The 14,397-nt window shown below is 57.2% G+C and overlaps 1 protein-coding gene across 2 annotated transcripts in view; it reads left to right on the top strand.

Annotated features, from left to right (window-relative positions):
* The first annotated feature begins 3,816 nt into the window (after positions 1–3,816).
* Positions 3,817–14,397, top strand: part of ITGA11 (integrin subunit alpha 11) — a 52,925-nt gene continuing 42,344 nt past the window's right edge. For both annotated transcript variants that reach the window (XM_075432044.1, XM_075432045.1), the window contains exons 1-2: positions 3,817–3,935; positions 12,386–12,497. In XM_075432044.1, the coding sequence (XP_075288159.1) occupies positions 3,884–3,935; positions 12,386–12,497 (164 nt within the window). In that variant the 5' untranslated portion in view covers positions 3,817–3,883. The remainder of the gene's footprint in view (positions 3,936–12,385; positions 12,498–14,397) is intronic.

Below are 14,397 nucleotides of genomic sequence, written 5' to 3'. Positions count from 1 at the left end.
GGAGAACCTCCCTCGTCCTGCTGGCCACACTCTTCTTCATGCACCCCAGGATCCCATTGGCTTTCTTGGCAGCCAGGGCACACAGAGGCAGAGGAGGGGTCTGCAGAGCGCTGCAGCCACGCGAGTGACTCTACAGTTTAAACCAGTTTTGCAGGAGATAGTGGAGTCAGACCCTGCTCCCCTGCCATCCCAGTCAGGTCCAGTTTAGCCTAAAGAGAAACCCCCAGTGACCTGGAAGCTTCTTGCAGACAGCCAGCAAAGGGAGATGAAGCAGAAGGGGTCTGATGGACGTCGCCCATGAACCCAAAGCAGCTCCCAGGGTTTCTCCTTGTGCTTTGCTGCTCAGGGCCCACGGCCGGTGCAGAGAAACCTCTCGAGGCCAGTCCTGTGGCAGGAGTGGAAAAGTGGGTCCCTGTAAATCCAACTCTCCGCTGGTTTCCAGGTTGGGGAGCTCAAAGCAGGAGGCAGCTGCTGCTGCTCGGTTTTCCATGGAGATTTTTAACTTCTGAAATGTCATGCTCGAGACCTTATGTGCTCTGTTTGGGGAGGGAGGGAGAACATGAGGCCCAGGACCCTTCCTCTGCTGTTATTTTCCCCACGTTTTCTCCGTAACCCTTCAAGCTGGCTGGTTCCAGTGCTCTGCTTCCAAGCAACCTCTCTGAAAACCGAACCAAGATGTGAATTTCAAGATTATATAGGCCTTTTGTAGTTTTTTTTTTTTCACGAGCGACTGGCTTGGCTTCCAGCTGCATGGGAGAGTTTAGTTCCCAGCAAGGGATTTCCCCTCGCATGCCCCATCTGCAGCCCGGGGCTGGGAGCAGGAGCAGCAAAGCTGCGACTTCTGCTGGGAGCATCCACTTCTCAGGGATCCCTCCCTCTGTGCTCTGGTGAAATCTCAGCTGTGCTTCCTGCCCAAGCTTTTTAATGTTGCCTTTTATTCCCTAAAAACTCCTTTTTAGCTTTCACCAAAACCAGAAATGCGTTTCATTCCCTTTCAGCTGTTGCTGTCCCCTGAAATTCTGCTTTGTCCTCCGGAGTTAGGTAGGGGAAAACCATCCGGGAGCCGTGGGTAAGAACTGCAGATCTCTGCCACGCAGCGTTTTGCTGGTGGAAGGAGCACTGTGCAGACAAGCTAAAGAGCAGCCACGTCTCTGCGCCGTTCTGGATCCTACTGCTGCTTTGATCTCCATTCCAGACACATGTCCTCTCCTGCCTGCAGACCCCAAGCGTCTGTTTTGAGGAGGGAAGAGGGGAGAATGAAAAGAAACTGGATCTCCCAGACACTCTGTTTCATCCAAGAGTGTCTACAGCGGAGCTTATCTCCCTCTCGCAGACCCCACACTCTGACAGACACTTGGTAGACAGACATCGGCGTTTGGACCCATCTCAAAAGATCTTTGCTCTCGGCTGGGTGGGAAGAGGGACAAAAACCCCTTCCAGGACCTTCGCTTCGAGGTTCCTGGATGGGGAGGTTCTGCTTCTAAGGGAGGAGAGCTGGCACCACGGTGGTGGACCTTCGCTTTAAGGTTCCTGGGTGGGGAAGTTCTGCTTCTAGGGGAGGAGAGCTGGCACCACGGTGGTGGACCTTCACTTTGAGGTTCATGGATGGGGAGGTTCTCCCTCTAAGGGAGGATAGCTGGCACCACGGCAGTGGACCTTTGCTTCGAGGTTCCTGGATGGGGAGGTTTTGCTTCTAGGGGAGGAGAGCTGGCACCACAGCGGTGGCTGCAGCGGGCAGAACGCTCTGGCTTTGCTTTTCTTCTGGCTGCGAGGTCGATCTCATGGAGCTTGATCGTTGCAGGTAGCAACTGCTCATGGAGATGCTCCTGTTGGCCAACAGGGCTGGGGCTGGAGGGTGGGTAGGGAAGGACTTCCAGAGTCGCATCTGCTGTCTGAAAACAAATCGTAGACTGGATTTCTCTCTTCCGTTTGGAAAAGTGGAAGCAAGGCGGTGGCTGGTCCTACCTCCCCAGCAGAGCCGCCCCAGCTGGGCTGTGTGGTCTGGTCTGCGGGCGCTCGGGGCTGTGTCCTAGCCCCAAAGCCTCACCGCGGTCAGAGCTGAGCTCCTGCTGAAGCTGCCTCCCAGGGGCCTCCTCCAAAGGGTATCCCCAGCCTGGGGAGGAAGAGGATGGAAGGAGAAATTCCCATCCTGGGTAACCTGCTGTGCTTCGGGTGTTTTGGGCTGCATAGGTGACAGGGCCCTAAATGACAGCGGGGGGCACTGGGGGGGTATTGGGGGTACTGGTCCAAGAGCTGAGTGCCACAGGAGTACCCCATCATGCCCAGGGACAGACCTGGCAGCGAGGAAGGAAATGCTCATTAGCAGTTTTCCCCCTGGTCCTTTGCTGTTTGCTTCCCAGCAGGGCTCTCCCGGGCGCCCGTGCCAGCGGCGATGTTCTCGCGTCTGGGTAGGTGCTGGGGAAACCAAACGGTGTGACCGGGTGCCCCGGCACTGCGTGATGTCCTGCGGCATCGCAGCAGCCTCCTCGCTGCTGTGGGCACGCTGCCCCACTCTCTTCCACCGTGGCGGTGGCATCTGTGCAGAGGTGGGACCCAGTGGGAAGTGGCATCTGAGCAGGTGTAGGATCCAAGCAGAGGTGGCACCTGAGCAGAGGTGGTAGCTGGGTGGTGGTAGCTCCTGAGCAGAGGTGGCAGCCAGCAGAGGGGGCATCCAAGCAGAGGTGGCATCTGAATGGAGGTGGCACCAAGCAGAGGTGGCACCTGGACGGAGATGGCACTCAAGCTGAGGTGGCACCTGAATGGAGATGGCACCAAGTAGAGGTGGCTGGAGGTGGCACCCAAGCAGAGGTGGCACCCAAGCAGAGGTGGCACCTGAATGGAGGTGGCACCCAAGCAGAGGTGGCATCTGAACAGAGGTGGCACCTGAATGGATGTGGCACCCAGCAGAGGTGGCTGGAGGTGGCGCCCAAGCAGAGGTGGCACCTGAATGGATGTGGCACCAAGTAGAGGTGGCTGGAGGCGGCGCCCAAGCAGAGGTGGCACCTGAATGGAGGTGACACCCAAGCAGAGGTGGCATCTGAACGGAGGTGGCACCTGAATGGATGTGGCACCAAGCAGAGGTGGCTGGAGGTGGCACCCAAGCAGAGGTGGCACCTGAATGGAGGTGGCACCCAAGCAGAGGTGGCACCTGAATGGAGGTGGCACCCAAGCAGAGGTGGCATCTGAACGGAGGTGGCACCAAGTAGAGGTGGCTGGAGGTGGCGCCCAAGCAGAGGTGGCACCTGAATGGAGGTGACACCCAAGCAGAGGTGGCATCTGAACAGAGGTGGCACCTGAATGGATGTGGCACCAAGTAGAGGTGGCTGGAGGTGGCGCCCAAGCAGAGGTGGCACCTGAATGGCTGTGGCACCAAGTAGAGGTGGCTGGAGGTGGCACCCAAGCAGAGTTGGCATCTGAATGGAGGTGACACCCAAGCAGAGGTGGCATCTGAACGGAGGTGGCACCTGAATGGAGATGGTACCCAGCAGAAGTGGCACCCCACAACCAGCAGTGACCCCGTGCAGACCTTCCATCACCAAGCCCCCATCGGAGCGAGGGCTCCTGGGGGACCCCAGCAGGGTGCTGCAGGGAGAAGCCCCCGCTGCTGCCGTGGGGCTGAAGCTCCCATCCATCACGGCCCTACTGGGAGGCCGATCCCTAAAGGGTGCCGCGGCCGTGCGAAGGCTGTCCCCTCTCCCGTCCTCTCCTGCTGTACCTCCTACCAGTTTCGCTCGTCCCTCCCACTCCCTCCCAATGCTCGCCTGCTGTCAGGGAGCCGGGAAAGGCTGGGGATAAGGAAAGGGCTCTTCGAGCGAGGCTACCAGTCTGGCTGGCTGCCTCCCGCTGATGCTCGGGGCCGGGGAGCAGGGCAGCCGGCGCTCCCATGGACCTCCCCAGCGGGATGCTCCTCGCCTGCTCCCTCTGCCTCCTGCCCGGTAAGAACCCACCCCGATTCCTCAGGCAAAGCAACCGGGAATGGCTTTTGCTTAGTTGGGAAAGGTGCTGGAGAAAGCCCAGGGTTAAGGAGGCTGTTGGAAAAGTCCTCCCTGGAGCAGGAGGGAGGGAGCGAGGTGGGAGAAGGGGAGTTGGGAGGGATGGGGAGCTTGGATGGGCTCCCCAGGAGCGAGCGGGCAGGCAGCGTCCCCCCGGCCCCTGCCTTGCCTGGGCTGCCGCCGGAGCGGGGTTAGCGAGCATCGGATGGCGGGGGTTAAGAAAGCCCCCTCCAGAAGAAAGCCAGACCCTTTTAACTTTGGTGACCCACAGGTGGCTTGTCCCATTGCACATCAGAGCACTGGGCAAAAGAAAAATGGCTTGGGGTTAAAGAAGCTACGAGGGGTTTTAGGCGAGCGGTTGGTTTCAGGAGCCTGCAGCTTCCCCCATTCCTCTCCGTGGGTGTGGGACAAGCCCTGCCGGGGCTGGGGAGGGAGAGAGGGGGTTCTGCTTCTTGCTGACCCCTCGCCGGCACCCTCAGGCTTGCTTCTCGCAGAAAGAAACTTCCCCGGCAGCGGTCATTTTTTGCTGCAATTCCATCTGGCATCCTCCCGCACGCAGCCAGGCTGGGACCGCTCGGTGCTGCAAAGGAGGGGGAAAAAAAGAGCTTTTCCCCGCCACCAGCAGCCCTGCCACCGGCTCACGCCTCCCCGCCAGCCCGCAGCGCTCCTGCCCCTGCAAACGTTTCTAAACATCCCGATGGAAAAGCACGCTAGGGTGGTTGGTTTGGTTTTTTTACTTCTCTTAGTTTGTTTTTTCCCCTTCCTAATTGCACTGTTGCTTGAACCTTTAAAGCAAGCCGCAGCGGAGCTGCCTTTCTTTGCTTAATGGGGACCATGTGTGAGCTCCCTGCATGGCGGCGAGCGTGGCGGGGCGCGGGGCTGCCTGCGTGGAGCGGCCGCGGCCGACGGCTCCGGCACCGAGACGGCGACGCAGCCCCGGCCGTGCTTACGTGGGCGACCGGGTTCCGTGGGGCCAACTCCACTTAAGGAGATGCTGCCCGTGGATCTATCGCGATTATTGCGGCGTGGAGCTGGGGGATGTGGCAGATCGGCGACTCCGCCTTGGGCTGAGCAGAAATCCTCCACGCGAGCGCTCCTGCCCGCGGGAGTTTCTCCCCACGGGTGTTTTTCTGCCCGTGCGTGGCGTGGCCGGCGACGGCAGCGCTGCTGCAGCGAACGTGAGCCGCGTCCCAGCGGGAAGAGTTCGTGCTTCCAGCGCTCCGTGGTGGTCTCCGGTCCGGGATGTGTGGTGGCTGCCGGTCGCTGTATTTCACGGAGGACGAATGCTGGGGTTTTGCCATCCAGACTCCACGCAAGCTTCCGCGCTGTGCGGGATCGCCGGGGCCCTGGGCTGAGCTGAGGGTGCCGGGTTGGGATGTGCATCCTTGGGGACGGTCCCTTCACCCTGCGGGTAGCACTGCCGGTCCCAGCACCAACCCTCGGGTGCTTCGCCCAAGGGAAACCCCCCTCCTGGCTCTCTCCAGGGGGAACCTCCAGCGCTCGGGCTCTGTCCCCTTTCTGGCATCATCCCGCAGGCTGGGAGTCCCCACGGCATTGCGGTGTCCCCAGCGCTTCCTTGGTCATCAGCAACAGATCTGAGGGAGGAGGCAGGCGATGCCGGTGCCCGGCAGCCGGTCCCCTTCCACCTGGCACCTTGCAGGGCCAGGGACCCCAACGCCATGCCTCTGTGCACAGCTCGTCCTGGGGACAACCCGAGGTGTCCCTAAACTTTGGATCGGGCCAGCAACTTTTCCGCGAGGCTTCGGTGCAAGCAGGGTGCAGTCCTGGGCTGAAAGTGGGAGAGCTTGGCCAAGGGGTGCTGAGCCATATTGTTGAAATAAAGGTGTTTGGTGGCCGTGGGTTGCCCCGTTGCTGGCTGACACCATGTGCTGGCAGGGAAACTTCGACTTCCAGAAGGATCCAGGGAGGATGCACCAAGAAGTGAGAACTTCCCTTTTGTCAGACCATCCTTCTGTTTTCCTTCACTGGGTTGGTTGTCCAGAGAAGGTAGTGGGCTCCTTCTGTCTCTAAAGGGTCACCAAGTGGTAAAACCATCATGCTTGCCATGGGGCAAATCTAGGTTTGTCCAGGAGGGTTCCCCAAGGGATGCTCCAGTCCAGGCTTTGATGGTGGGGACTTAATTTTGAGAGGCTGCACAGCCCCAACAGTGGGGCTGAGTGGGACCCCACCTCCCTGCCTACCAGTTGTCCCTCCACTGGCCAAGGCTTGGTCAGGGAAGGTCCAATAAGCACCTCCCTGAGGTGCGTGGGGCTCTGAGACGCCAACAATGCCATGGTCCCCACAACCTGTTGTGTTCCTCATGTATCCCTTGGAAAGGGGTGGGCAGAGACCCGCCACTGTTTATTCCTGATGCCGTTCGTGTTATCGCTGATAGACGCACCGCAAATGATTAATCAACACGTTCCTTAGGGCTGCAAAACGCGGCCATCAAACAGCTCCTCCCCGGCTTTTGGGGGGCCAGAATGCTGGAATTATGGAAGCACAAGGTACTTGTGTAGCTAACGCCCCGGGGCTGTTTCTCAGAGATTTTGTGGGTAACCAGGAATGTTGCAAGACACGAGCCGGCGATGACTGATCCTCTGTTCATCCGCAGTATGCCCCGGCTCCCCATCCACCACTGCAGCAGCCACCGAACCCCGGGCTGTTTCCTGACAGCTGATGACAAACGCTGGCTTTGAGATAGCGACCTGGAGAGGAATTTGGTGCTTTCAGCATCTCGTTTGGCAAAGAGCGCTCGATAGCAATTAAAGCTGGAGGGAAGCACAGGGACACATGCCCCTCCTTAGTCCTTCTCGGGGCCTGCTAGCTTCTGCCTAAATACCCTATATCAAGCTTAAATATTTTCTAGATAAGCCAAATATTTCAATCCTAAGAAAAGTAATGTGCATGGCAGATGGGTTGCAGAGGAGCATCCAATGCCACTGAGGCCCATGAGGTGGTGGGATGGGGTCAGAGGAGCCCAGCCCAGCGCTGGGTGACCAGCGGCATCCCCAGGGATGCTGAGGATGCAGTGGTCCATGGACCCGCTGCCCCATCACAGGGGTCACAGAATCACAGAATGATGGGGGTTGGCAGGGACCTCTGTGGGTCACCCAGCCCAACCCCCTGCCCAAGCAGGGGCACCCAGAGCAGGCTGCACAGCACCGTGGCCAGGTGGGGCTTGAATATCTCCAGAGAAGGAGACTCCACAGCCTCCCTGGGCAGCCTGGGCCAGGGCTCCGTCACCCTCAGAGGGAAGAAGTTCTTCCTCGGGTTCAGCTGGAGCTTCCTCTGCTTCAGTTTGTGCCCGTTGCCCCTTGTCCTGTCGCTGGGCACCACTGGAAAGAGTCTGGCCCCAAGACCCCAGAAGAGGTCACCTCTCCTGCGTGGGCTTGAGCGACGAGAGAGGAAGCAGGAGCGAGAACAGCAGGGCGAGTTTCACAGTGCCAGACCGAGCTGCTTGACCCCGGCACGCTCCAGGTTTTTGGCAGATGTGAGCTTTCCCCCTGCCACGTGCTCCCGGGCTCCTCCAGCGAGCAGCTCGCTCATCCCCGCAAGAAAGCAAGAGCCCAGCACTGCATGCGCTCTTCTCGTGTCCCGTTCATACCCTTTTTCTTAGGTCACCTGTAGTGCCCCCAAACCGCATACCTCGTCCTGTGCCACCCCTGGGGACCCACAGCAACTGCCTTTGCCCTGGGGAATTCGGCAGAAGAGCCCGTGCGGACCCAGATGTGGGTTCCCATGGGCTGGACACAGCCGCAGCCTTCAAGACCTTTCTCCACCCTGTGTTGCTGCCCCGTGTTGGCTCGGCCCCTCTCCAGAAACTCTGTCCCAAGCTGTGAAAATGCTGGAGGCCAGACAAACAGGCTGGATTTCCTCTGTGCAGTCAGAAAAATTGACTGTGTTTTCCCCGCAGTCAAAAAAAAAATAAGGCAATTCTTCCGGCAGCTCCACGGCTCAGCTCTCATCCCCTGGAATCGTCAAGGTTTGGAGAAAAGGCAGTGAGCTACAGCCCCAAACCTCTCGTGGAGGCAGGAGCAGCCTTGGGGCATCACAGCAAGCACTGCCGGGCTGTGTCACCGCACCATCCCGGCGTCCCGGGAAATCCCATCGTGCCGGCGGTGAATCCTGTAGGATGCAGGGAGGAGGCGAGGGCAGAGCAAGGGGCAGGAGGATGGTGCTGGGGCCCCGAGAGCATCTCCCTCCCAGAGGTTTCCCTTACAGCGAGGACTTGTTTTTATTCTTTTTGGCAGGAAAGGTGGCTTTTATTCCCAGTGTTGTTTCCCAAATGTGTTTTCTTTTTTTGTCTTCTCAATATTTGACCTGACAAGAATCAAAAGTTTGGACTCGACAGAAGCTCCAGTTCGGAAAGGAGGTATTTGAGGCTTCCTGCCTTGGCAGCATCGCAAGCGAAACATGTGGCTTTTGGTCACTTATTTATGACAGTGATGTCACTCCTGACAAGAAAATGAGACTCAGTTCTTTGGATTGCTAAATCTCCTTGACAACCTCTCAAAAATCTCCCATTAGTTGAAGCCAGTTTAAATATTCTCCGATTATTTTTTTTTTATTCTTGCTGCCTCGAATGCACCCACATCTGTCAGCTTTCTGAAATTCCTCCCCTCTGCCATCCATTGCCTGGAAACTTTCCTCCAGATAATTTTGTTTTTCCAGCCCCGTCCCGTCCCCAGGTCCCCACTACCTGCTGCGAGCGGGATGCTCCGGCACGGTGAGCAGCACAAGCACCTTGAGGCACCTCTCCTGATCCAGAGATCTTCGCATTTAACGAAGCGTTCCTGCTATTTATTTGGGGGTTTTTTGTTGTTTTTCGTGACCAGGCTGCCTTTGTGCTGCCAAGGGACACTACAGCTGCACCACGGGGTCCTAAAGTGAGCAGCCATGGGTTGGGGCTCCCCAATTTATCCCAGTGTTCCTGCTCCCAGAAAACCTCTCTGCCTGGGGCTCTGCAGTGGAAAATCAGAGAAACTCTGCAGAAGGCAAAAAAATCAGAAGAAAACCCCGTGACACCCTCTCTGATGTTTGCTCTGCACCCAAGCGACGCAGATGCGTCTGCGTTACCTGGAATGGAACCTTGCCTGAAACACTGCAGACCTCCCCTCCCTAAAGACCCCCCTCTTCCAGCCAGGTCCAGGCTGTCACCCCGTCTCGCTGGTGGCAGCGATGTGACACCCCGGGGTGCTCCCAGCTCCCCACCACCTCCCCGCTGCCCTTGCCCATCACCTCACTTGGTGGCTGGTCCCGGCTTCCGTTTCTCCATGGGGTAATGGTTAACTCAGCATAGGTTTTAATTTGTTTTGTAATGTTAAATAAGGTCAATCTACCACAAAATATGCTGGCTCTCCTCCCCCCCCGCCTCCTTTTCTTTCCCCCTGCTTTCTAGAATTTCTTTTTGTAGGATTGTAAAGCTCCTTACCTCAGCTCTCCTTGGCGAGACTCCGCGTTTCTCTGTTTACAGAGCCAGTGTTGCAGATTTGTTCCTACGACTGCAAAAAAATCAGGTTCACCCCTAACATTCCTACCTATAAAAAACATTTTCCACCCTGAACTGTTCTGTCTGTGAAGCGGCGTTCCCAGCCTCTCCTGTTGACATCCCCTTTATACCCCTATAAATACCAAGCGTGATCCTTCTGCCGCTTTTAAAGCTGTCCTTACGGGTGACGCCAAGATCTTTGATTTGCAACCGCCGCTACTTTTCTGCCCGGAGGCGAAGGAACCTGATGAGGTTCAACAAAGGCAAATGCAGGGTCCTGCACCTGGGGAGGAACAACCTCATGCACCAGTACAGGCTTGGGGTGGACCTGCTGGAGAGCAGCTCTGCGGAGAGGGACCTGGGTGTCCTGGTGGACGACAGGGTGACCATGAGCCAGCAGTGTGCCCTGGCTGCCAAGAAAGCCAATGGAATCCTGGGGTGCATCAAGAAGAGTGTGGCCAGCAGGACGAGGGAGGTTCTCCTTCCCCTCTACACTGCCCTGGTGAGGCCCCATCTGGAGTACTCTGTCCAGTTCTGGGCTCCCCAGTTCAAGAAAGATGAGGAGCTACTGGAGAGCGTCCAGCGGAGGGCTACAAGGATGGTGAGGGGACTGGAGCATCTCTCCTACGAGGAAAGGCTGAGAGAGCTGGGCTTGTTCAGCCTGAAGAAGAGAAGGCTGAGAGGGGACCTTAGAAATGCCTCTAAATATCTGCAGGGTGGGTGTCAGGAGGATGGGACCAAGCTCTTTTCAGTGGTGCCCAGTGACAGGACAAGGGGCAATGGGCACAAACCGAGGCACAGGAAGGTCCGTCTGAACATGAGGAAGAACTTCTTCCCTCTGAGGGTGATGGAGCCCTGGCCCAGGCTGCCCAGGGAGGTTGTGGAGTTTCCTTCTCTGGAGATATTCAAGACCTGCCTGGACAAGGTCCTGTGCAGCCTGCTGTAGGTGACCCTGCTTGGGCAGAAGGGTTGGACTAGATGACCCACAGAGGTCCCTTCCAGCCCCTACTATTCTGTGATTCTGTGATTCTGTGAAGAGCCAGGATATCCTGGTTATCCTGTACCCTTCCCTGCAGCACCATCTCCCATGCAGCTGCTCCTTGCTGGGACTTGGACCATGCCCCTCTATGCTTGAGCATAGAAAATAATATTGTAAATTAAAACACCTCCCTCGTAGAAGCTGCGCAGCCTTTGCAGCCATGGAGGGTTTGAACGTGATGCTGGCCTGAGCCAAAGTGTTATGTGTCTCTGACCGGGATGCTGTGGGCTGATACCTGCTGGCTGTGGGACACGGACCACGGGACGTGGGACAGGGGTGGCTGCAGACATGGACCATGGGACGTGGGACAGGGGTGGCTGCAGCATTTTCCAGCTACCAGTAATAGAGGCAACTCAGTGCACAAGCCCCTTGGCATGGATAGTGCCCAGGGGGTGGTCTTTGCCCCCAGCCAATTTCTCCATCGAATGCACCCAGGGGGTCTGTGGGCACAATTTGGGGCAGTTCCTGCACCCATGGACAGGCCAAGAGGCATCTCCAGCAGCCCCAAAACACCCCAGTCCTGGGAAGACCCACTTGAACCCTCCACCTGCACACTCTGCTGCTGGGTCCGGCTCCTGGCAGAGGGAGGAGCTGCCAGACTGATCCCCCCCAGATTTGCTCCCTGGCAAGCAAATTGCTCTTGAAGGTTGACCCGAGCAGGCTGTGAGCACCAGGCTTCCCGGAGCTGGGGTGCTGTGGCCAGGGACCCTGCTCCGGCTCTCCTACAGGAAGGGGAAAGGACTAAGCCTGAAAATCAGCCCATCCAGGTTTGAGCATCCACCCTTGGGGACATCCCCCTCCGGAGCCACCTCTCCCTAGCAAACCCACCCAGGGGCACTGACTTTTGCTCGTGTGGGAATGGTGAATCCCAGCTTTGAGCCTTTTGTACCACAAAACCCTCGGGGATGGCAGGAGGTGGCCCGTGGGGACAGCTGGGATGGGTGATGGGCTCCAGACCAGGCACCTATGGCATGGCCACACATTTTCTCTGTACCACCAGCCCATGGTCCCGGCTGGGGTGCGTGGGGACATGGTGTTGACCATCTCCACTATGAGCAGCTGCTGCTCCACTACTGACAGAGCAAAGAGCTGCAGAGCAGCATTGCCTGTCGCAAGAGGCTTGAGAAGGTGTCAGAGGGGAGGACGATGCTCTCCTCTCCCCTCCTTGTGTCCATCCTGGCAGCCTGGGCTTCAGCTGATCCACTTTTACAGCAGCCTAGAGGAAAAATACATTTTCTTTATTATAAACCAGAAATAGGCTGTTGCTTTGGTAGCAGTGGTGGGTGCCAGCTCAGCAGCTCTGAGGAGCACGTCAGTGCCTGCCAGGGTGAAGCCCCTTTGCAGCTGGGCTGGGGAAGGGGCTTGTGCAGGTGTGGCCTCTAAACCCTAAATGAACCCGCTTAAAGCTGCAGCCTCAGGGCTGGCTGCTCCCTGGGGACCCAGTGCTGGAGAGGAGTGCTGGGTGGCTGCAGGTGAGGTGGGGCTGGTGTGCTTTGGGTCTCACAGCCTCTGCTCTGTCATGGCTGGCTGTGGGGATGCTGTGTACAGAGCTGCTGTGATGGGGTAAAACAACCCCTGCTCAGGACCCTCCAGAGACATGCTGTACGTTTTGGGGGAGTAGCATTCCCAGGATGGCTGAGCTTGGAGGCACCTCTGAAGATTATCTAGTCCAAGCCCTGCTCAAGCAGGGTCAGCTGGAGCAGGTTGTCCAGGGCTGTGTTCAGCTGGGGTCTGAATATCTCCATGAGTGGAGACTGCACAGGCTCTTGGGGTGACCTTATCTGTCTCCAATCACAGTAAAAAAGTCTTTTCTCCTGCCACCTCAGCACCTTGGCTAATGGGATCCTTGTTTTCTTTCCCCAGGGTTCACTGACACCTTCAACGTTGACACCAAGAGGCCCAAAATCATAGCTGGCTCCAAGGAAGCGTATTTTGGCTACACGGTGCAGCAGCATGACATCGGGGGGAAGAAATGGTAAGAGAGCTCTGCGCTGGGCTCTGAAGGGGAGGGGGTCTAAAGCAACCTGCCCAACGCACGGAGTAGCTCCTCCTGCTCCTTCTGACCACCAGTTTGGGGTGGGCAGAGCTGCAGCTCCATGGGAAACTGGGGTTTGCCTTGGTGATGCTGGTGCCAAGCCAGCCTGGGAAAAGTAGAGAACAGAAACTCTCTTCCTCTCAAAAAGAGGAGTTTTATGTGGAGGGTAACAGTATATTTTGTATTTGATAGACTTATGTGTATGGAGGGTGCCGTGCTCCAGGTCCTGCTCAGCTGCCTCTCCATGGCAGGTGCCGTGCGTGGGGCTTTGCTCCAGGCAGGTTCATGGTTCTTGGGGCCCCTTGGCCTCCAACGCTTGTTGGAAACCCATCTGGGTTTTGGGTTGAGGCCACCTCATTTTATACAGTTTCCACCGTGGTCTGCAGAAGCGCTCAGACCTGCCTGCATCTGTGAGCAGTGCAAGATGAGACTCGGATGGGCTTAGCTTGGCTTTCGGCTTTTGCGGCAGGTTATGTTCCTCGCCAGGGCTGATCCCCACTGGGGTAATCCTGCACAGATGTTGGCGGAGACACTTGGTGCTCTCCAGGAGCACATCTGGATGCTGGAGCAGCGAAGGAAGCTCAAAAGCCCATTAAATTCCCTGCAGCTTGATTGCTGTGGAGCTGAAGGATCTGCCCCATGGGCGGACAACAGCCAGGCTTAAGGCAGTAAAAAAATATGTAATTAATGCAGATAAATACCCCTGAAATTCAAAAACCAGACCTGTGCTGCCCGTGTGTGATCTTTGCTGGTGCTGGTGGGGGGCACGAGGCTGGACCTCCCGTGCTCCCAGCTGCCTCCCGGGGAGGTGTTTGTGATTAAGTCCATGCTGATGTTTGCACTCCGGTTCACTGTTTCCTTCCGCCGTCTAGCAGAGACCAGAGTTAATATTCATAAAGCTTTGAATGTTGGGATAAGGTTCAGTTTTCCACTGGGAGCGTGTGCTCTGGGATGGGCTGGGAAGGGAGGGGGCTGTGTGGGGTGCAGCTCATGAAACTGCCTCTGCCCAATGCAGAGATGGGTCCTGAGCAGGTATTTTAGCACCCAGTATCCTCTCTGAAGTTCAGAGACCTGAATCTGTGTGGCGGTGATGAGTTTTTTCCGCTGCTTCATCTCAAGACCGAGCACAGGGCTGCTTGTGGTCGGGCTGAGTGTCCCCAGAAGCATGACCATGCCAGGTACTGGAGCATCCTCACAGGAGAATATCCCTGCTGTCTGTGAGCAGGTCTGCATGCAGCAGTCGGGGAGCTTTCTCTTAGAGCTGACCCTGCCTGGGGCCTTGTCCGGGACCGGGTGGTCTCTTGGGATCCTTTTCATCCTCACTGTCCATGAACCTGTGCTATGGGACCATTTCCCACCCAGCCATCTTTTACACTTAACAAGCCAGAAGCCGGAAACATCTGGCATGGGACTCAGCCCTCCACCCTTTCTTTGCTTGAATGTGGATATTTACCCAAAGAAATGCTTTTCTGGGGAGGGCTGAATAATTTTGGGCAGTCTGACAGCACAACTGCTCATGGCCAAAGCCACTGGAGCACAGCATAAACGTGGCTATCGAGTAGTTCCAGTAAATAAAGGAAATTCCTGCGATGTCCCCTGCTTGAGACCTGGGTGGGGATGGCTGAAGTTAACGGGTGATGATGCTCCGCTCAGCATGAAGTCTCCCATCCTCAACTCCTTCCAGGTGACACTGGAGCTCATCTGGGGGGTACCATGAGCTTAATTTCTCAGGGAATCTCAACCCAGGCTGGTCTCTCCATCCCTTCCCTGTTCCCAGGCAGGGCCCAGGCACTGCTGCGAGATGGTGGGATGGGGACCCTGCTCTCCAGGCTGGCTGATC

This window comes from Opisthocomus hoazin, chromosome 10, assembly GCF_030867145.1.
Source record: "Opisthocomus hoazin isolate bOpiHoa1 chromosome 10, bOpiHoa1.hap1, whole genome shotgun sequence".
Taxonomy (NCBI): domain Eukaryota; kingdom Metazoa; phylum Chordata; class Aves; order Opisthocomiformes; family Opisthocomidae; genus Opisthocomus; species Opisthocomus hoazin.
Note: the sequence above shows the minus strand (reverse complement) of the source record. Positions and strands in the feature narration are given on the sequence as shown.